Below are 21,942 nucleotides of genomic sequence, written 5' to 3'. Positions count from 1 at the left end.
AAACCCACCATATCACTTCTGTTTGAGAAGTTCTTTGAGGAGAAAGGTAAGCACCTGAGGAAGGATTTGTACTATGACCTATATAAGACAGAGTCTCATGTATTGTGAGAAGGTTTTTGTTATGCAATTTCATGAGTCATATGTCCTGGAAGCCTGTGTAGTGCAATATTGCTGTGCTGTCATGTTTACCAAGCGGCATGCAGACAGACAGATCCGAGTGCGGTGACAGTGGTTTAGATGGCTGCTGTGGCAGATGGATGGAGGATGAGCAGAGCTGGAGTTGTGCTCCATTTTTACACTTCCTGAGAGGAGGGGCTGTGCCTAAAAACACACCACAGTGCAGCTTGCTTCTTGTGGAGACTGCTTTACGTGTTCTAAGACATTTAAACGTCTTCTCTTTGATACAGGTAGCCATTTATTTCAGCTACTAGACTGCCAGACGTAACCGTGACTCTTTCTTCCCTATATGTGCAGTGGATGCACTTCAGATGGTGCAGCAGACCTGTAGTAATCATGCAATTATGTACCCACCACAATAGCTTTACATGCCATTAGCTAGAGGCTGGTTGAAGTGAAAAATCCTTATTTCTTTTACGTTCCCCCTCATTTGATTCTCTATTGAAAATCTTTGTTTTTGCATTCATATCTGTGACAGATTTCTGCTGTGAATCACCATCTTCGATGATCACTGTTGTCCTCCCAAGCAGAGCTCTCTCTCCTGTCCTCCCTCACTCCTCCCTCCCTCTCTGTGTGTGTGTCGGCTTTATCTGGGGGAAAGTTCACCCGCTTGCTCAGAATCACATTAAGGGCTTCAGGCGGGCCTGTGTTGTGGCAATGCAGCAACTGTGTGGCTGAGCACTGCACAGACACAGCTGACGCTTTGGCATGCAGGACCATCACAGCCTGGGATTGATTGGTTTATGTTTTTTTTTTATTTTATTTATTTCAGTTAGCTGTAGGAATGTAGTAAAATATGCAATTCAGGTGTAAATCATCAAGAGCATGAATGGTTAATTGATTATCGTCTTTTATGAAGACACATTCAAACCATTTCGTTTTGGGATTGTGTGACAATGTTCATAATACAAAGGCTCCATTTTTTAAAAGTAGAGCCACTTCAACTGTCTACAAGGTTCAGACATACTGTATGTTTAAACTGACTTTTCTTCCTGAATCACATATGTGAGGTCAGACACTGATGTTGGACAAGATTATGTAACTGTCTTGGATATAATTCGACAATGAAGTTGGGCAGTTGTGTTTCAATCATCTAGTTGTTGAGTGAAGATGAAACTTAAGGTTTTAGAGTAAGTTCTTCATTGTTCCATTCACAGTGCCAGTTTGATAATTATGTGCATGATGAATATGGAAACTTCATTTTATTAAGAGTTTTTTTGGCTCCAGTGGCTTTTATTTGACAATATTGCAACAGGAAGGGAGCAAAGAGAAGGGGGGAAGACACGTGGCAAAGGAAACCGAGGATGGGAGTCAAATTCGGGTCGGCCGCGTCGAGGTCGTCCCGCCTCTGAATACGTGGCTCTAACCACGGTGCCCCGTTCATGTAAACTTCTGACTGATGCTGCAGCATTGAATCCTAGAAGAAACTTCCTTTCTTTAATCCACAAACGCTGCCACGCTGGTACTTCACCTCAGTAAACAGCAAATTAGACCTTTCTTTACATTTCAAACAAATTATTGTTATCCATTCAAAACACATTTGTTGTGGGATTTTTACAAAAATAACCCTTGTCTTAACTTGTTGCTTCCCTGTAGCCACATGAAAAGCATTGGCTGCATTCAATGTTTGTGCAACTATCTGTTTACTGTTCTTGTGAAAAAACATCAAAACGGCATTTAATCAAGCTTCACACTTTATCAGCCTGTCGCAGTTTATCACTTAAACTCTAATCCAGAAGGAAGTAACCATTGTTCTTTTGTTTCCGTGTCTCAAAGATAACTGAATAAGATTTATGTTTAACTCAGGCTCAAGATTCACATGGGTTTATTATCGTTCTGGTAACTAATATTTAAAGTAGCACCCTAAAGTTGAGCTAAACTCTGTACTGTATTTTTTGTTTCATTGCAGTCTCGGCTGCACTTTCTCTTACTGCCAAGAAATGGGAGGAGAATTAGGTTGATTTCAAAGAACAAAGGTGAAAAACGATGGTTATCTTACAGGGACATGCAACAGCAGGAACACATCAAGACGGTGATGCATGATCCTGTTTTGCACGCAGTCCAAAGTGACACACCTTTACAACAGGCTCAGCATGTTTTGTAAAAGAAACATTTGTTTTGACAGAACTTAAGATAGATAATTAACTTTATATAATATATGTAATGAAAAGTGTTATGCCTGTTCAAGTGGGACAGGCATTTAAAGATTAGAGGAAACAAGACCTGTACGTTGGTATTAGCTTTACTCCTAAACACTGTCGATCATGTCAAGACTACTTTGAAAGTTTACAGCCCTGGTCTAAAGCCTTTGGAATCTTATTGGCTCAATAAAATGAGCTGCACAGTTGGCAGCATTGTTGTGCTGCAGCAAGGGAGTTCTGGGTTCAAAAGGAAAGAAAACGTGTCTTTGTGCATGGCATTTGCATTTTCTCTCTGTCTGTCCTTTCTAGGTATTCTTGCTCTCCAGCTGTCCAAAAACAAGAGTGTTTGTTAATCAGTCTTCTTCTCACTAAGTATACTATTGAACCAAATGCTGCATGAAAAAATAGATATCTTCTTTTTCTTTATGTCTGACATTAAGAGCTTAAATGTTTACTTTATTAGATTAGCTAGAATGACAAAAAATATTTATGTTTATAGAGATAACTTAGAGAGTCTTAAAATAAACCCGTTTTTATCAGAACTTGACATACATTTCCTTATTAATTGATAGATTTGTCTTTTTAGCTTCATATTGTGGTCAACTGTTTTGGGTTTCCTCTCAAACTTCTTGCTTAAACTTCAGCTCATTCCTCCTGACAGAACTGGTACAACTGGGTCAGCTTTGTAGCCCACATTGCTCACACACACACCTTTTTAGTTCTGGCCAGAAACTAAAAAGAAACTAACCATGGGTTAAATCACAGCTTTGTGATGACCCCTCCAAAACTTTAACCTTGTTGTCCGTAAACTTGAGCAAAGCATCTGACTGGCTTCTCCACTGGAGGCATTTTGAATTCGTAATGAATGGATTTATTTGTGTTGATTTCTTCATTTGTGTGGCTTATTTGGATCTGGAGATAATTTCATTTTACATTCCTATTAGAAATATATATTCTTCAAAAAAAATTATTGACTTATTTATTTGCGCTTCTGAATATTTAGCTTTTATTTGTGCATTAATATCATTAAACGCTTCCAAACAACGTTAGTAATTTATCCAACCCACTATTTATATACTCAGATGCACAGATTCCCTGTTCAGCAGGTGAGGCGACCACGTCTGTGTGTGTTTATGGGATTAGTGAGAAGTCTTGTAGTAAATTTAACAGATTACTACTAATCCTGCTGACATGGTGACTTCTTCCTAATACCCTCTGACCTCTGACCTCAATCCGTCTCACAACAGAAGCTGAGTTGATAACAAAGCTTTGATCAGCTGTGAACTCGTTTGTTCTCACACAGGACACTCATGTTTGTCGTAACTTGTGGATAAGCTGGTGAAACAGATTTAAAAGAAAACGTCTCTTTTAAGTGTGGTAGCACACTGCCCTCTAGTGTTTTTACTGGAGCTCTACGTTGTTTTTCCTTCAGGATGAGAAGCAGCCAAAAAGAACAGGATGTTTTTCTTGAACCAGCTAACTTTATTCAGTGCCTTACCCTTAATTCACACAACATGTGACAGGAATGGAGAGCAGCGAGACGTCTAAGTTTGCTTCTTCATTTATGGCCAAGCTTCTTCTTTATCCTTTAGAAATTTAAAAGTTAAACACGTTTTAAATTACGACAATCAGAAAGCTGTTCGTTTTTGCAAACCAGTAAAATCAGTCAATTTCTTTTAGGTCATTTTGCTGAGGTTACAAACTAAACAGAATATTGTACTTTTTAAATAAATTAACAAAATGAGCAACACACCACAATTGCGAAAGTATTCATGCCTTTTGAGCTTCTTCACATTTTGTCTTGTTACAACCACAAGCGTCATTGTAGCACAAAGCAGCACAGAGCTATGAAGTGGATACAATCTGAAAAGTGTTGCATGGCCCCATGAGTGAATGCTTTTTTTAAAATAATCTTCCACTGCAACTTATGCAACAAATCTCTTGTGCATCCAAAAACTGTCATTCTATCCCATTTTCTTTGGAAAATAATGTTCAAAATATCATCTTGAAATGTCGACTCACCACAGATTGTCAGCTGGATTTAGGGCTTGGCTTTGAATGAGCCAGTCTGACATGACTATAATTTTATCTAAAACCACATTAGTGCACCTCTGGGATGGTTTGCGATAATATCCTAAACATCCAGAGGCTACCAAAGTACATACATAATACAAACAAAACAACTACTGTACAGTAGTAAAACAGATCAAACCAAGATACAAATTAAAATAATAAAATATGAAAGAAAATAACAAAAGCTGAATAAAGTGGGATTTGTACCATAAAAACAAACAACAAAGTAAAAGGAGCTGAATATAAACACATGCTTTGTTGTTTTGAATTTTGAAAACCATGGATCATTTTCCCTCCATTCCACTATATGACCATACTTTATGTTGGTCTATATAAAATCTGAATGCATTTTTTGTTGTGGCTTGATAACAACAAAATGCATTTAAATGAATTAATTTTTAAGTGTAACTTGAGTATCTTTAACTCCATGTGTTGAGGACTTTGTGATAAGCTACTTTAGGAATGTCTTGAATCTAAAATATTTCCCAATACATCAAAATAGCAGACTGACTGCACTTGGATGCAGTCTCCATTTTACTTTAATGAACCTGACGACCTGCAACACACACGCGTAAACAAAGAAAAGCAATCTGTTACTTTTCAAATGTTGTCTGACAGCAGAAAGACAACATGTTTACATCATGACTTTCCTTCTGTTTGCATATGAGTGGGGAGCGTGTCAGAAGCTGCTGACTTAGCGTGAGGAAAACTCCGTGGGGCCCGTGATGGGGTCGTGTAAAAGCCAAGACTTATAGTTTTCATGTGGAAGTGTTTTCGTGAGCCTCGTACTGGCAGCACGCCTCCCATTCATCCCCTCTCCTCTCCGATTGGCTGCCGAGCGTCTGCTCTGTCCTGTGATTGGCTGATTTCTGAGCTGCATTCGCTGTCCATGTGGGCATCATGTGAACAACAGAACGCTTCTTTTCTCCACGCAGGTTTGCTTGCCGATGTACTTGAAACATTACGGTAACGTTTCAAAACACGTTTTCTCAGAAAGGAGGGCCGAACATCCTGGTACTGAAGATGTTTTCGAGTACGTTTTATTGAAGGAATCCAGAACATGTGCTGGATGGTTCCATTCAAAACAATAATATCATCACACCAGTGCATGTGGTAATTTAAGTATTAAGTGCAGAATGTTTTGTAATGGCTACTGTTTTAATTTTTTACATCCCCCTTCACCAGATATATCATTTTATGATACATTTGTACAATTAGTTTTAAAAAGGACATACTTCAGTGAGTTTCAATTATTGTATATTAATTATTTTTATATTGTTTCACAACACTTAATATAAATTGCTTTGTTTTCCTCTCGGTTTTAAAGGATTTCAACACAAATCATATAAAAGCCTGGGTTTATTATGGTACTAGATTTTTAATCCAACTTATAGTGATGCAATTGCAAGATCAATGTATATTCCCTGTTATTTGATTTCTACTAAACTCAAAAAGAGCAGATTAGACTGTTAAATGGTGCATTCATAGACTGAACTTTTATTAATACATTGCCCTTAGTTCCTCAAGTTGTAAAATTTTTATGTGTAGGAAGAGTCTCTCTTTATGACAACTAATACAGCAAATATTGCCTCACAAATGTTCAAGGGGGCACAGGTCCCAGGATTTATATTCATATATCTTTATTGCTATCGATTTTTAAAAATATTTTTAAAAATCCACTGCAAAACATTAAAGGAGATTCTGGTTTGTCTGAAGGAAATAAACAGAATAACAAAAGACAACAAAAATTATGCCAGCTACATTTTAAAAATGCACTATAAAAGTGCATTTTAGCAACTGGGGAAAAAATGTATCTTTTATATCTTATATAGGACTTATATAGGATATATACAGTTTATGGAGAACATGTGTGATAAGTGTTTGCCAGACAAAAACCTAACATAAACGCATGATTCTAATAACTAACTCATGGAGGCGGGTAATTTAAGATGAGAGGACCAACCCATGAATCAACATTTTATCCCGGACATGTTTTGTTCCTTCCCTCTTTCTCCTTGCGCTCCGCCTCCACTTCTTACGGTAACGAGAAACTGCTGTTTCTCAGCTGATATGAGGCGTCCACTCCCCGGCAGCCTCCTCAGTCAGGACTTAGCAGGACAGAATCCCACCGCTTCACTTTGCAGACAGGGGCTTTAACGACCATAAGACCCGAGATGTTGGACAACGAGGACCATCTGTTGGAGAACCACCCGCGGGAACTCACCCAGAACCCGCTGAAGAAGATCTGGATGCCGCATAAGAACAGCCACATCGGGCACAGACGGGGTAAGAGATGCGGCTGACCCCACGACAAGTGCGCCAACACAAGATGTGACCAGGACAGACATCTGCGGAGACTTTTTATTATTATTATTATTTTTATTTATTTTTTTTTTCTCGGTTTGCGTCAGCTTTCGGCTTGTGTTATTTTTTTCCTCATGTTAGATTGATTTCTTAACTCATAAAGGCGCTGCTCGGTGAGGCTGGAAGTGTTGCATCATGCTCTGCTCCTCTAATCCGTGTTTGCACTAACCGTGCTTCCACGGAAAGGCATTCAGGAACGCAGAGAAGGAGAATAATTGCGGGAACTTAATTTAGCCTGAGCCAGCGCTAACCTGTCTGGGTGTGAGACTTGGCAGATGCTCTTTAATCTCACACGGTAGCTTGGTCCCTGTCTGGTTTGTTCTCTCTGCAGCTCGTGTTTCTACAGACTCAAAGCTCTGCTTTCCTTTTTTTAAATAGCTGCAGCCAGTCCCGTCCTGCGTCTGACAGGACAACACCCTCTGCAGCTCTAATGCAAAGATTACTGCGATTAAACCATTTTAAAACTGAATTATAAATGGGTTAATAACTTTATTTTGTCAGTAATTTAAAAAAAAAGATGTAATGTTTTATGTTAGAAAATGTCAGAGCTGGCCAAAAGTTGTATGGGGTCCTGGGCAGACTTTATTTGGGGGACCCACTTCCAATTAATCCCATTTCCTTAAAATGGTTTTGCCCCCTTCTGGGAGAAAACAGACACTCCAATTTGAAAGGGGATTAAAAGCATATTGCAGTATAGTAATAAGTACGTTTTTAAAATGTGAATTGATATCAAACAAGGAAAACTGTTATATAATTTTGCTACTGGAAGTAAAGTAAAGCTGAAGTGAAGGCACCAGAGACTCTGAAAAAACTCAGCAAGAGGACAGAGGAGATATATATATATATATATATATATATATATATATATATATATATATATGTAAATGTATATGTGATTTTTTTTATTGCCAAAATGACTTGGCAAAAAGTGACTTAAACCATTATTTTAGGAAAGTGACTGTATTCTGCTTCTATCATAAAAAAAAACTTCCTGTTTGCAATATGTGTATCCTGAGATTACGCTGTATTTTTAATTTGAATTTGTACAACAGTCAAGTCAAATCTATTTAGCACATTTAAGGCAGTCCAAAGTGCTTTAAACAATAAAAACATTATGCAGTTACCAATTATGAAACAAGCAACCGTTATCAAGAATGATCGTCAGTAAATATATTGATCAGTGTTCCAATTATTATTATTAAAAAACTAAACAGGTGGTTTTAGACTTGATTTAAAGAAACTAGTTCATAATGGCAGGGATGTTAGAATAATCTTAGTCTCACAGGAATTTTCACTGTTATTTAATAACTATACCATATAATTCATACACATCAAGGGCAAAAAGCCAATAAATAAAAAACAAATAAGAAATCATCTGGAAAATTTAAAACATGTTAAATGAGGAAATGGATTTTGCTGTTTGACAGTTAATTAATTAATAATTAAAACACTTTATTAAATGTATAGTCAGAAAAGCAATTAGTCCGTTTATTGATTTTAATAAAAACAATAGTCAGCATAGATTTGAACTTTTTAATAGGTCTCATGACCCATAAAAGTTAATTTTGAACGTCAAAATAAAAACAAATAATAATAATTTGATTCCTAATAATTCAAGCATTCTGTAGCATAATGGGTCTGTCAAACCTTTTATTACTTTTGTTTAAGGTGCCCGGGGAGGATTTACATTTTTGTCATATTTATGACCCTTTTATTTCAAGATTTACTATATCAACCCAACAATTAAACTCCTTGACCCTCAAATTATTCATGTTTATTATTAAATTATAGGTCATAAATAAATCCTGAAGATACGATTATTTCTCTGATTTTCTCCATTTTGCTAACCATTTGCCAGCCATGGAAAATTGTGTTTTTTATTATACAGATAATTTTCAGTAGCAAAGTGCATGAAAGTGACTCTGATCTGGACACAATGAGCATAAATGATCGACCAATCAAATAAAGTTTATTTCTATATCACATTTTAAATTTTAAATAATTTACTAAAGTCCTGAACCAAGTATAACATTGCTTACAACTTAGTGAAGTATAAGCCACAATAATATATTTAAAAGCAAAAATATAACCATATAGGAAAAAACATTGTTGAACCAGCAACTTAAAATTAGATTTAAATATCTGTTAAACTCTGAATATTTTCATTTGTATAAGTAGAGGACATGCGTTTGTCCTTAATCCTGCATTAATAAAACAATATGAAATAAACTAGAATCATATTTACTGGTCAAGGAATTTAACTTTGGTTTTCAAGCGCTCACAGTGCACAGACATATATAAAAGAAAACAAGGATAAAGGAAAAATATGTACATCCAAAATTACTTTATATAATTTACATGCTTACATTTTAACCTTCAAGTCAAATTTACAGCTGACTATTCCCCTCTAGAACATAATTTAAAGTTTTGAGTATAAAAAGTCGAGGGCTTTTGGGAAAGCCTTGATAGTTTCGTTTATGCCTTCAGAAAACTGTTACTCTGCAGAATCGCAACAATTGCGAGAAATCCAGCAGAGCTGCACATTTTATCAGATCCCAGTGGTTAAATATGTGCAACATCTGAATCACAAAGGACTGCCTGGACGCTATTGGCTGGGGATTTACGGGCTATGATAGGCTGCCTATAAATATTGGGTGCTGTGGATGGACTCCAGTCTTCCTTAAGCTGAGAGGCTGAAGCCGGCTGAAAGTTGTGTAACGGCCAAGCCAGGAAATTGGCAGGAAGATATGCGCTAATTGTTTTCAATATTGACATGGCAGTGTGCAGGTGTAGTGTTGCATTTAAATATTTCCCTGATATCCTGCAGCATCAGCGTATCAGCTGTGATCTTTAGATAACTGTAAAGCTCTTGCCTGGCTTTTGTCCAGCATGTGAAATGCTGTCCCTGATGAACAGGAGCGTGTCTCCAGTTAGTCACGTAAAAAGTCTGATTGGACCCAACCGTTACTCGTTTTGCATCTTTCTCTCGTCTTCCCTCAGTATGCATGACAAACTGCCCAACGCTCATCGTCACCGTCGGACTTCCCGCCCGAGGAAAGACGTACATTTCAAAGAAGCTCACCCGCTACTTGAACTGGATAGGCGTGCCAACCAAAGGTATGAGAGCGGCTCTCCCGACAATTAATCTGCATGTCAAAGTGAAAAGCAGCTGCTCTCTTTGGTTTGAAACGCGACTGTCTGGTTGTCAGAGTTCAACGTCGGTGATTATCGGAGAGAGTGTCTGAAGATCTACAAGTCCTTCGAGTTTTTCCGTCCAGATAACGAGGAGGGCGTTAAAATCAGACGGTGAGTTTTCACAGACGTTTTAAGGATCCAAAGTATTCAGTCACAGAGAGGAAACACAGCAGAGTGACACTGAACTGACCAGAGTTTTCATTTGAAATTAATTTTTTTCTAGACTGAAATTTCTAGATTTTTTTTAATAAAACACTAAACAAAACATTTACCTCATCGGTTTTTAGGATGTTTTATTGCAAAGATCATCAGAAACTGTTGGGTCTCATGCAGCAATGTGGGGAAAAAGCCGTTTGCTCCATTTTTGTTTTGGCATCTGGACCAATGTGGATCAGCTCTGTTTCAAAATCTTTAACCCTTGTACATATCAAACCCAGACTGGATCATTCTCCTTTAAATGGAGACATCCTAAAGCACTTTCTGATCTGTGATACTTTTATTTTGTTTGTGAAAATTAAAATAAATATAAGTCACTTACATTTCTGTGCTTTGTTTAGCATCTAAAGTGTTTTAAATCATGATATAAGAGCCTAGAGGACACAAAAATCCCCTCGTTAAAATGTTTTTAATGGGTGTGCATTTATATTTGTTCTTGGTGAGTAGATTGCTGATAAATGAAGCAATCTAGATAGAAATCAATGTTAAAAAAAAGTCATTTATTAATTTTGAAATCCTGAATTTAATATGTTCATCAACAGAGAAAGGAATAAACTCTAAAAACTTAAACATTTTCCCACACTTACCCAGACTTGGAAAATGTCCAAATCCATTTCTGTACATCTCAGCGAGTCCTGACGGACTCATCTGTAAATCACTTGTGATGCAGATTTAAGGAGTGTCTCCTCTTGTGTCCTTTCACAGTCAGTGTGCGATGTCTGCGCTGAATGACGTGCGGCAGTACCTGAGTGTCGAAGGAGGACAGGTTGCTGTAAGTCCTTCAGCTCCTCCCTGACGTCTGCAAGCAAAGCAGCTGCACAGCAATTATGTGAAAGTGCTGCAGTAACGATAATGCTTTCCTGCTGTTTCAGGTGTTTGACGCCACAAACACGACAAGAGACAGAAGAGGAACCATCATGAAGTTCGCTGAACAGAACGGGTTCAAAGTACGATCGATTTATCTGCTTTTAACTTCGAGTTGATGGCTTCCGAGTTTTTTTTACAGCACATTCTTCTCAACGCAGGTATTTTTCGTGGAGTCTGTGTGTGAAGACCCAGAGGTCATTGCACAAAACATCGTGGTGAGCGCCATTTGTCTTGATTCCGTGTTTATACCAAATAATATGCAGCTGTGCAATTCTGCCTTCTGGAAACGGAAGTGCTTGTTTTGATTCAGCCGGCGTCTGCTTCCTGCTTTTCCTTCGCTCACATGCTGTTCTCTCTTTGAAGCAAGTAAAGCTGGGAAACCCAGACTACATGAACTGCAGCTCAGAGGAGGCCATCGAAGACTTCATGGAGAGAATAAAGTGCTACGAGACCTCCTACCAGCCTCTGGACGAAGACCTGGACAGGTGAAGATCCACGAACGAACCGACCCGATGATGAAATCGCCTCGGTGTCGAGGGAGTTTGACCGATAATTTTCCCCTCTTTCCAGCGACGTGTCTTACATAAAGATCATGGATGTGGGCCGTCGGTACCTGGTGAACCGAGTTGTTGACCACATCCAGAGCCGGATCGTCTACTACCTGATGAACATCCACATCACTCCGCGCTCCATCTACCTCTGTCGCCATGGCGAGAGCGACCTCAACATCAAGGGACGCATTGGAGGAGACTCCGGCTTGTCTTCCAGGGGGAAAGAGGTCGGTTTCTGTTCACGTCTGAAACATGGAGGTCCCTCCATGTTTATGGAGGAAACATTTTCCATAAACATTTTGGACATGTTCCATGTCCAAAATGTTCCTTCGGCTTTTATTGAAGAAAGGCTGAGAAACCGGATTGTACGTAGTTTCCTGTTATTCATTTAAGGGACAGGGCTGAAACGATTAACCAAATTTATCGTGATGAAGCGATTATTTAAATAATTGTTAACTAATTTAGTAATCAATTAATTGTTAACTGGACCATACAGACTCTAAAAAATGCTATTTGCTGCTAGAACAACATATTCACTGCAGTAATTAAGCCAAAGCTATACAAAAAATGTATACATTTTGCATTTATGATTAAAAAAGCTTTACCTGTTAATATTTTCTACCCTGAACTCCACATGGATTCTTGGCAAAGTATGTTTCCGGGTTCATGTTGTAAAGATTAAAGAAATGCCACCAAGTAGGAATATCTGACTCCACAAATGATTTACTCAGTGTATTTTTTTTTTCCATTAATCAATTATTTGTTTTCTTCTGTCACATTAAACATCCCTTTCAGGATGTTGCAAAGTTTTTTTTTTATGATTGCTGTGGCCTAAAATTACAGATTTTGAAGCACCTATTTCTAAAAAGTTGTGGTTTTTTTTTAAGCTTTGTTTTTACCCCAACTTGGTTTTTAAAAAAGTTGAAATGGCTTCACATGACCTCCCCATAAAGTATTTAACATTAAATATTTAAGTGAGAATAACATTTCCGAGTACCGTTGTAAAGAAGCACCCTTAATACAAATAGAATAATGTTCTGAGGAATTGTCAAAGTGCAAAAGTAGAATTTCATAAGGTCAAAGGTCAGCGTCACACAAAGCTTTCATCTCACGGCTTCGGATTTAAGAGACATCGAGAAACGGGAAGCTAAGTCAGAAAGTGGCATTGATCAAAATTCACCTGAATTTCAGTGCTTGATCAGAAAATAAGGAAAGAACATTTTAAGATAACTGGATAGACTTGTGGAAAAATTGCGATGATTGATGAAAATTTGCGAATGTTCAGTGAATTTGTCCTAATAGTTGCGATTGTAACTTCCTGCATTAAACTTGATTAAGATTGTGATGAGGCGGTTTCTTACATGCAGTTTGCCAAACATTTGAGGAGCTTCCTTGAAGAGCAGAAAATCAAGGATCTGAAGATCTGGACCAGCCAGATGAAGAGAACCATCCAGACAGCAGAGTGCCTCGGCGTCCCGTACGAACAGTGGAAATCCCTCAACGAGATCGACGCCGTACGTCCACTTCTGGTCTCATCCCTTGAGAAGAGTTATCACTGCCAGAGCAACATTTTAAAATCTGTTTTCTTCCTTCTACATAGGGTGTGTGTGAAGAAATGATGTACGAGGAGATCCAGGAGCATTTCCCTCTGGAGTTCGCATTGAGAGACCAAGACAAGTACCGCTACCGCTATCCGAAGGGAGAGGTGATTACTGTATTTTTGCACAAGTTGGAGACGAGTTTCCAGATGTGTTTTGAATATTTACGGGTTTGTGATTCTGTGTTAGTCGTATGAAGACCTGGTGCAGCGGCTGGAGCCTGTGATCATGGAGCTGGAGAGACAGGAGAACGTCCTGGTCATTTGTCACCAGGCCGTGATGCGCTGCCTGCTGGCGTACTTCCTGGACAAGACTTCACGTAAGGGAGAGACTTTAAAATGTGTCAATTAATATCTTTTGAACTTGTAAGTCTGAAGCAGAAGGAAAACTTTATTTGGTTTCAAGTAAAAATTGGAATCCGTCATGCATTTGTGTTCGGTCGTCTCAGAAACAATTGTTTGCAACCAGCTCAAGCAGATACTTAACGGAGAGCATTCATTTAAGTCCTTGCACAGATTCTCAACTGAATTTTAGTCAGGGCTTTGACTGGGCCAATTTAACTAATGAGTATGTCTCAATCTAACCCAGGGATCTGCAACCTGCAGCTCCAGAGCTTTAACGATGGCTCTAAATAACTCTAGCTTAAAATCATAAAGATTCAGTTGTTTTAAATACACAATAGCTGTTTTAGATATGCATTTAAAACGTCAGTATATCACAGCCTCTCCTTCATGGCTTGAAGTAAACTCCAACCAGGACTTGTTGTGATTTTCTGCTTCTCTCTCTCTCCTGCAGATGAGTTGCCTTATCTCAAGTGTCCTCTGCACACCGTCTTAAAACTCACACCCGTTGCTTATGGTGAGCATTTTTGGGGAGTTTATAAATGTTTTTCTTTCAGTCGGATTATGCTGTATATTGAGAGGCTTTCTGTATTAGTAGGTGCTTAATGTGATTATCGTCATTTTAGGTTTTAAAACCCCACAAAGTTTTCCACTTTGGGTCAAAAATGTGTTTATTTTTAGCTTCTTCCACTTGTTTTTTTTATATACAGTGTGTGTGGCATTTCTTTCTTCTACAGTTTGTAGTTCTGGGTTGGAACTGAGATTAGGGCTGTTGTAAACGAATATTTTAGTAATCGAGTAATCTATCGATTATTCTTACGATTAATCGAGTAATCAGATTAAAAGAAATTATAAAATGAAATATTGGTAAATCTGGCATAATACCGGTGTTACTATCAGATATCAATATCAGTCCAATTTTTCATATTTGAGCATCCCTAACAGTTGCTTTTTTGTAGTTTAGAAAACTAACCTGTAACAATAATAGCTCACTTTCTAAGTTAACCAGAAGAAAAGTTATAGAAAAATCTGAAATTATATTGAATTTAATAACAAAGAGGCAGGCTCACAAATATGCTTATAAAAATGTCTACAATCCAGCTTTTAGTTTATGTATTCATCTTCAGTGAGTTTAATAGATTAATTAAACTCACCTTGCCACCTAACCTGTCACGCTTTGGGTTTGAAAATACGGGAAATGCCGCCTGGAGTGGGAGGAGAGGGCGAATGAACGAACGTAAGATGGGGTGGAGGGGAGGAAATAGACCAGCGGACTGACGAACCGTTAGACCGGGGGACGAACACGGGGGGAAGCAATACGGGACATTTACGACACCTTCACTGGTCACACTCAGAAACTCATCTACCAGCCATGTACGATGCGCTCCGCCACCCGTTTCTTCAGACCGGGATATGAAATTTATTGTGCGGTTCGTCGGTAAAGCTACACGGTAAGCATCAGCTACTCAGCCGCCCGCCCTGTTCAGGCTATCCGCTCACCTCAGCGCTCTTCCCGCCGTTCGCTTTCAACCAGCAGCCCCGGAGGAGAAATGCTGCCGTACTCCAGGCATTCCCCCAGTCATTTTAAGGATGCTTATTGGTTCCCCAAAACGATAAAAAGTCGGGCATTATCATCAATCAATAAAATCCCCACGGACCAATCTTGAAGATTGGACTTTATGCCGCTGAGACTTAGCTTTTGTCAACAACTCAGAGGCGGAAGTGAGAGCTCCGCGCAACGCAAATGAAGTCCCGGCCGGAACACGGTGCGCTAACTAATAAAACATAAATTAACGAAGCTTCGAGGCAGGTAAATTTTCCTCGAGGAATTTTAGTAATCGAGGTACTCGAATCATTCGAGGAATCGTTTCAGCCCTAACTGAGATGTTTTTTTATACTGACAAATTACATCCTCGTAATGCAGAGAAGCAATAAGCTCTGTAGACAAGCAGCCTTCCCTGTGAACTCATTCTGAAATTGCCGTATTGTCTGTTCAGGCAATGCAACGTTCTGGTTGCATAACGCTAATAGCTCCTTCGTAGTTGGGGAGTGTGTGTGAAACAGGTTAGGCTTGAAAACAGGCATTTATGTGGTTTGACAAAACTTGTCCTCAGTCGCTGCTGCGAAAGTTAATCATCATATTATCAGCTGTTAAGTATGTAGAAATTTCTTTGGGAAGTTATGTTTTATAATTCACTTAAGCCTTAAAGCTTTATGTCAAGTTATAATGTTATTCCTTCATCCAAACCATAACTGGAGTGTTGCTTTGATTCTCTCATGCTTGTTTGAGGAATCCTTGAATTTCTGGTAGCAGCCATTGGGGGCGCCTAAACGCTTGCTCCTCTCTCACTCGGCTCCTCCAGACTAGCGGCAGCAGCAATTAGCAAACACCTGGTGTAACTGTGTCTGCTGAGCTCATCATACAAACTACTCCTCAGTCCAAGAACGATTGTAAACGGCATCATGGAGTAGTGTGTTTGTGATGACTTCCTGAAGGTAGAGTGTCAGAGCAGGAGCTTCTTAAAGTGACAAAGCCCAATTGCAAAGTCAAATGTCTTTTAAGTCATGTTTGATATATATTTAGCATTTTTATAACAACTGAAGGTAACATACTTGATTGTGCTCTACATACCTGGTAAATACATAATACACCACCTTTAAATTTTAATTCATGAGTCCTAGGAAGTCTTGAAATTAAAGCAGTGAAACTCTCAGAAATCCTGAAAATAGCTTCCTCACGAGCTAAAGGAGGCCAGCTGCAGCCTGATGTGCACAGAGGTTATAATCATGCCGAGACAAAACTGATTTCCTCTGAATAATGTCTTATTTTCCTATTTGTTTTCTCTTCCTCAGGATGTAAAGTGGAGTCTGTGTATTTAGGCGTGGAGTCTGTGAACACACACAGAGACCGACCAGAGGTGGGTATCACAAACAGCATACTGAGAAGTCTGACAGCAGAGCGTTGACTTCGCTGCGTCGTCAGCCTCACGCCGTCCGTGAACCTCGTCCAGATCTGGGTCGGGTCGGGTCGGGTGGGGGTTCCTCTCTCTAAACACACAGACTGTGACTTTGTGATTGAGCTCTTCAGAAGGCGCATCACGTCCTCCTACATATTCAGTCCCAATCCCCCTGCAGCTCAGCTGTCAGCGTTCGACCCGTTCCTGTTGTGACAGAATATGAAGAATGTATCACAAAACAGCCCAATCTGCTGACCCGTCATTTCATTCTTGTTTCCAGTGTTAGGAAAATAATTCAGCTTTGTGTTCCCATAAACAAAGTGTGACAAATCAGTACAGTACAGAGAGTCCTGTGGGACAAACAACCATTGCACATAAAATACATTTAATATTTAACCATCTGATTGCAGATTAGAGCTGATAAAGAGAAAATTATCATATTTCAACCTATGGATAATTAACTGGTGCATCTGTATTTCTTTGTATGAGTGCTTGTGGTTAATTTCTGTTTCATCATAAGTTTAATTTTAGTTCATTTGTTTTATTGTCGCTGCTGTACGCACAACTTAAAATCTTAACCTGAATCATGCTGCACACGACGCACAATTGTTCCTGCCTATTGAGTGATTGTTAAAGCTGCACCTTGAGCCTAAGCTAAGTGTTGTTTTCGAATGTTAAAGGTTGAACCTGTGATATTTACCAGCAATGTTTTCAGTTTGCTGTTAAGTTTCGAAGTTTGTGTTTTATACTTCAGTCGAATGTAATTTGTCCCATGTTGACATTGTTAATGTTTGTGCATTGTAAATAAAACAAGTTCATTTCAATTATTGTTTCTGGCCAAATTATCATTTATTTTGTCAAAAGTAAAGCAGACATAGTGGTGTATATTTTTTAAAGCCAGTTTTCTTCATTACACATCAAATTTCAGCACTGTATTCGGAGCAGTAAGGCTGGAGACGACTAAACGTCTCCTACAGCCTCTTCACATTGACTCTGACATTTATATATCTAGTTACACCTTCCAGAAACAACCAAAGCCACGAGTGCCTGAAAATACATTTTCCACACACAACAAGGCTCCTAGAGGAAAGCCTTTGCTGCCCTCTAGTGGTCAGTAATGCCTAATTTTGCTAATTTTCATTCTAAATTGACAGATTATACATTTAATATGCTATATTCAAATTAATCTGTTTAGATTTTCTCTTGCATAACCTGAAATAAAGTGTTTAACATTTAAAAGCCTTTTCATTAGTTCATACCCAAAGCATTCGCTTCACGCAGGATTTTAGTTTCGAAGGTTTTTTCACTGAGTCAGTACTTTTCAGATCCAACAGGTGGCGATAATGACCATTCCTTTGTTCCTTCTTGCAGAACGTGAACGTGCAGCGCAGCACCGAAGACGCTCTGCAGACGGTCCCGGCTCACCTCTAATATCTGGGATCGCTGCTCCAGCTGGAACCTCACTCGGTGTAAACGACGCCCGCTCCGCAGCTTCGATCCACTCCATTCAGTACTTTTAGTTTCTATTGGGAGAAATCCATTCCTTAATCTGTGAGGCCACTGTCACTGGTGCTACAATACTCCCATCAGTATCATCTGTGACTGTGTTGCTGAGTCCTGTGTGTGTACCGTCACGCGCTTCCGTCGACTTGGAAGATGTTTTAAATCAACTGAAAAACTCATAACTCCAGAAGAACCTCATAATAGTGTATTTCACAAATACGTGTTCTTTTTTTAGATCGTTGTTTTATTTTTACTTACTGTATTATATTTTATACTGAAGCTATAAAGGAACAAATGAAAAAAAAAAAAAGGTGCAGCAAGAACTAACAGAGCCAGATCAACTGTACGCATTCCACTGAAGGACAAACTACAGAAGACACTAAATGTGTTTTTGTTGCCATAATCCAAAATGTGACAACTGCATTAAGATCAAGGACTTCTAGTGTAGCCGATTTTCACTCTTAAGATACTAAACCGAAAATATATCTACAGTCCTGTTCCTGGTCTGCTTTCTGAATCAAAGTATGAAGTGTGGCACCATGGAAGGGATAGATGCACATCTCCATCATATTACTACCTGTTATTGTACATACCTGTGCTGAATATTCAGCTGTGGAAATGTAAATGTGAAACAGATGAAGAAGAACCACTAAAATACAAAGTATACTTTATTTTTATTTTTATTAATTGCCAGATGTGTAAATTTGTTTCATCTGTTTGCGTGTGAAATAAAACATTTAACTGATTGCCCTCATGGTTCAATGTTTGTGGTAACAAAACAAAATGAAATTTATGTGCATATAATATATATCTGTAAATATACTTAAAAACATTTAAATTATCTTTAAAAAAAAATCTGTTTCATCCTGTGCTCAATACTATAGAGGCTGTGTTGACCTTTCACGGCAAGAAATGAAGGTGTGGTGGGAATATTTTTATACACAAATGTCAATAATTTGAGCACAGGACGAGTTTCAGGTTAAAGGGAAGAGCCCCATTGGCCCTCAGAGCCTCACTGCGCTTCTTCATCTTCTTTTCCCCTCTTGGCGGAAAACGCCAGCGAAGGTCTGCCCTGCCGTGAGTCGGCTCCACAGTGACGGCCAATATTGCAAAAGGAATGTGTTCTTAGGTCTTCTCTCGCTTTCAGAACTGCAGAAATAAAACAGGATGCCGTTTTTTTCCAAGCTCACGCCGCAGAAAACAGAATGAAAGAACGACTGAAAACCGAACGTACGTTTTTGAGGAACTCCTCCGCGACGATGCGAGCCCTGGCGTTGACGGACAGCTTCATTTCACTGATTTCCTTGTCGATTTCTTCCATAAAATGAATAACAAAGTCCACTAGTTTGTGCTTGTACATCTGCTCGGTGTGGAAGTTGGTGATGAGGAAAGAGATGTCGTAACCCTGCAAAACACAAACGCCATGATTAAATATTCGAGATTAGCACGGTGGAATACTCATGTCATCACAAAGACGAAAAACAATTAAGGCTCAAAATTATATATTTGAAAAAAGGTCACTTTGGCTTAAGAAATTAAACTTACCAGTTTGTTACAATAAGAAAGTGTCACGGCTGAACGTTTTAGCAGAGCTCCACTCTGAATATCACTATTAATGGAAAAGATTGCTTCCTAACAGACTTTATTTATTTATGAAACAAAAGCTTAAAACAACCCCCACATAAAATAAACAAAAATATTAAGCCACGTTGTGATAATTTAAGTTCATATTAAAAGGCTATATATAAACATGGACAGGTCAATGTCAGATGGCATCATGATGAAATTACTCCTGACCTCATCATGACGCCGGTAAGTCATAATGTTAATATTTCAATAATAACCTAAAGTAACTAAAGTTCATCTCCTAAAGAATAAATAATGCATGTACACAGCATGAGTCGACATTGAGGAGTTTAACAGGACATAGTCAGTTTCAAACAAGTATTTTATACATGTCTGCTATAAAACTGGGTGCAAAGTTTCAATGGCATTTTCAGTCACTTACCTCGACTGGTTTCCTCCTCAGGATGAAGAAGTTTTCTGCCCTCATCATCATGAAACGCATGAACTTATGGCACAGAATCTTCTCAATCTCATCTGCCTGCAAGCAGCAAATAAAATGTGCGTCCATTAAAGCCGGGAAGCTGTTCAGGTCTCGGTCATCACTGTGTCGGTTCTGGACAGAAATCTGGCTGACCTGCTTCACGGCGATGCTCACTCTGACAGAGTTGATGGAGCCCTCGATCAGAACCTTCTCCTTGTCGTTACGGCTAATGATTACAGGTTGGAGGAGCAACTCTTTGCTGCTCCTGGACACGGGCAAAAAACACCAATAAAGTGCACGTCACCCCGAGTGACAAACTGAGTGTCTTTCTCTCGGCTGTGACTGTTGTCTCACCTGACTTCCACCTCTGGTTTGTTGTGCCTTTCCACCACCTGAGAGGAGAAGTTCTCCAGGCAAAGAGCGGCCTGCAGCGTGGCACGCACCGCGTTGAGATACGGACGCAGAGTGGCCGTCTGATGGTGGAAAACAAGAAGCTGAACTGAAGAAAAATGCTTTCCAACGAGAAATGAATGCACCTCACCACACATTTAACTGGTTTAAAAGAATTCAACGCGTTTCTGGTTGATGAATAACCAGCTTTCCAAAAGATACTCTCTCGCTCTGTATATTAAGAAGGACTGTGGAGGCCTTTAACCGGCTGATTCCTCCAAAGTTTCTGCCTACTGCTCTGCAACTTTTAGATGCATTCCTGCTCCAACACAACTGAAGCAAATGGATGGCCCCTTGCCAGGCCTCTGTCAAAACTGATGGCACGCTGAAGTAATTCAATCATGTGACTCAGGTGTGATTGAAACCTCCCAACACCTTCTATTCCCTTCAAAACCAAAGTGCCCCTTTCTATTACATTAGAAATGTCTTGGAGGGTTGCACTGACACACAGTCTAAAGGGAAAGAGGATTCAAAGGGTATTAGCTGATAACACCTCTTATAACACAACAGACCCACAGGATTACCAAACAAATAGGAGGGAAGGTTTTCATTTCATTTATTCATACTGAAATAATCACAACTACAAATATGACATACAAGTGAAATTAGGTCTGATCACCGTATAATAACAGACCCCTTTTATTACTCAAAACTAAACATTTCCTGTATTAAACGTTTGTTTTCTGAATTCCCAGATTAAGAATTTTTGTTTTTATTACATTCAGAAAATTCTAAAAATTCATACTAAATTCAGAAATGTACATTTTATTTTCTGACGCTAAAGTAAAACTTCTGAAACACAAACTCCTGGTAGTTAAATTTCTGAACTCAAACAAATAAAAAGCAATCTGGTGAGTTTGGCCCTAATTGGTGAAACGCCTTTATTTGCATGGGTTAAATGAATATTTAGCATAAAATTGTTAATGATGGGGAAGAAATCTGCTCTAGACTGCACACATACATTACATCTTTTTCAATTTTATCATTACCATCATCTAATGAAAAAGGAAGCAGGAAGTTTCACCAAATATATTCTTACATCCGGCTACATCGCTGTTTTAAACTGTAAAGCATTACTATCATGTATCACTACAACGTGATGGCTACTAAAACAACTAAAGATATCCTCCTGCTACAACCTGATATTAGGAAAAACCTTAAAATCTCTCTTAGCTTGTCGATTAGCTAACGTTAGCAGCTAAGCTATGTCTCAACTGACAACAGGATGAACAGAAATAACCTCCGTCTATATTAGCTACAGAAGTAATATCAAAACACTCACTATATACAAAAAAAATCTGACATAAATAATAGTTGAAATTGGACATTTTATGCGGACATATGTCAAATTTCTCTCACCATTTCTCAGTTTCAGCAGAGGGAGCTAAACGCGGAAGTAGCTACTGTTGCGTTTTCCGCGAACACACCGGAAGTGCCCACGGCTGCCTGAATAAATATTAAA

General features: G+C 38.8%; 2 protein-coding genes across 3 annotated transcripts in view; one reads left to right on the top strand and one right to left on the bottom strand.

Moving 5' to 3' along the window:
• pfkfb4b (6-phosphofructo-2-kinase/fructose-2,6-biphosphatase 4b) overlaps nt 1-18,729 on the top strand; it is a 20,121-nt gene extending 1,392 nt beyond the window's left edge. The window contains exons 1-14 of one of the 2 annotated variants that reach the window (XM_015006914.2): nt 6,460-6,677; nt 9,756-9,872; nt 9,965-10,061; nt 10,872-10,938; nt 11,039-11,113; nt 11,192-11,248; nt 11,397-11,518; nt 11,604-11,811; nt 12,952-13,098; nt 13,185-13,289; nt 13,372-13,501; nt 13,978-14,040; nt 16,377-16,441; nt 17,852-18,729. In XM_015006914.2, coding sequence (XP_014862400.1) covers nt 6,566-6,677; nt 9,756-9,872; nt 9,965-10,061; nt 10,872-10,938; nt 11,039-11,113; nt 11,192-11,248; nt 11,397-11,518; nt 11,604-11,811; nt 12,952-13,098; nt 13,185-13,289; nt 13,372-13,501; nt 13,978-14,040; nt 16,377-16,441; nt 17,852-17,911 — 1,425 coding nt within the window. In that variant the 5' untranslated portion in view covers nt 6,460-6,565 and the 3' untranslated portion in view covers nt 17,912-18,729. Of the gene's footprint in view, nt 1-6,459; nt 6,678-9,755; nt 9,873-9,964; nt 10,062-10,871; nt 10,939-11,038; nt 11,114-11,191; nt 11,249-11,396; nt 11,519-11,603; nt 11,812-12,951; nt 13,099-13,184; nt 13,290-13,371; nt 13,502-13,977; nt 14,041-16,376; nt 16,442-17,851 lie in introns of those variants that run through there. The other variant, XM_015006915.2, reaches the window with a different exon arrangement.
• On the bottom strand, nt 18,648-21,942 carry arpc4 (actin related protein 2/3 complex, subunit 4). Its single transcript, XM_015006916.2, has 6 exons — nt 21,840-21,942; nt 20,385-20,503; nt 20,184-20,295; nt 19,992-20,087; nt 19,218-19,388; nt 18,648-19,132 (listed from the first exon to the last, which is right to left on the bottom strand). The coding sequence occupies exons 1-6, from the start codon at nt 21,840-21,842 to the stop codon at nt 19,127-19,129; spliced, it is 507 nt and encodes a 168-aa protein (XP_014862402.1). The 5' UTR covers nt 21,843-21,942; the 3' UTR covers nt 18,648-19,126.

The sequence above is a fragment of the Poecilia mexicana genome, unplaced genomic scaffold, assembly GCF_051168715.1.
Source record: "Poecilia mexicana isolate PSO_F unplaced genomic scaffold, ASM5116871v1 scaffold_5, whole genome shotgun sequence".
In the NCBI taxonomy this organism is placed as follows: domain Eukaryota; kingdom Metazoa; phylum Chordata; class Actinopteri; order Cyprinodontiformes; family Poeciliidae; genus Poecilia; species Poecilia mexicana.
The sequence above is the reverse complement of the archived record's forward strand: the minus strand, read 5'-3'. Positions and strand labels throughout refer to the sequence as shown.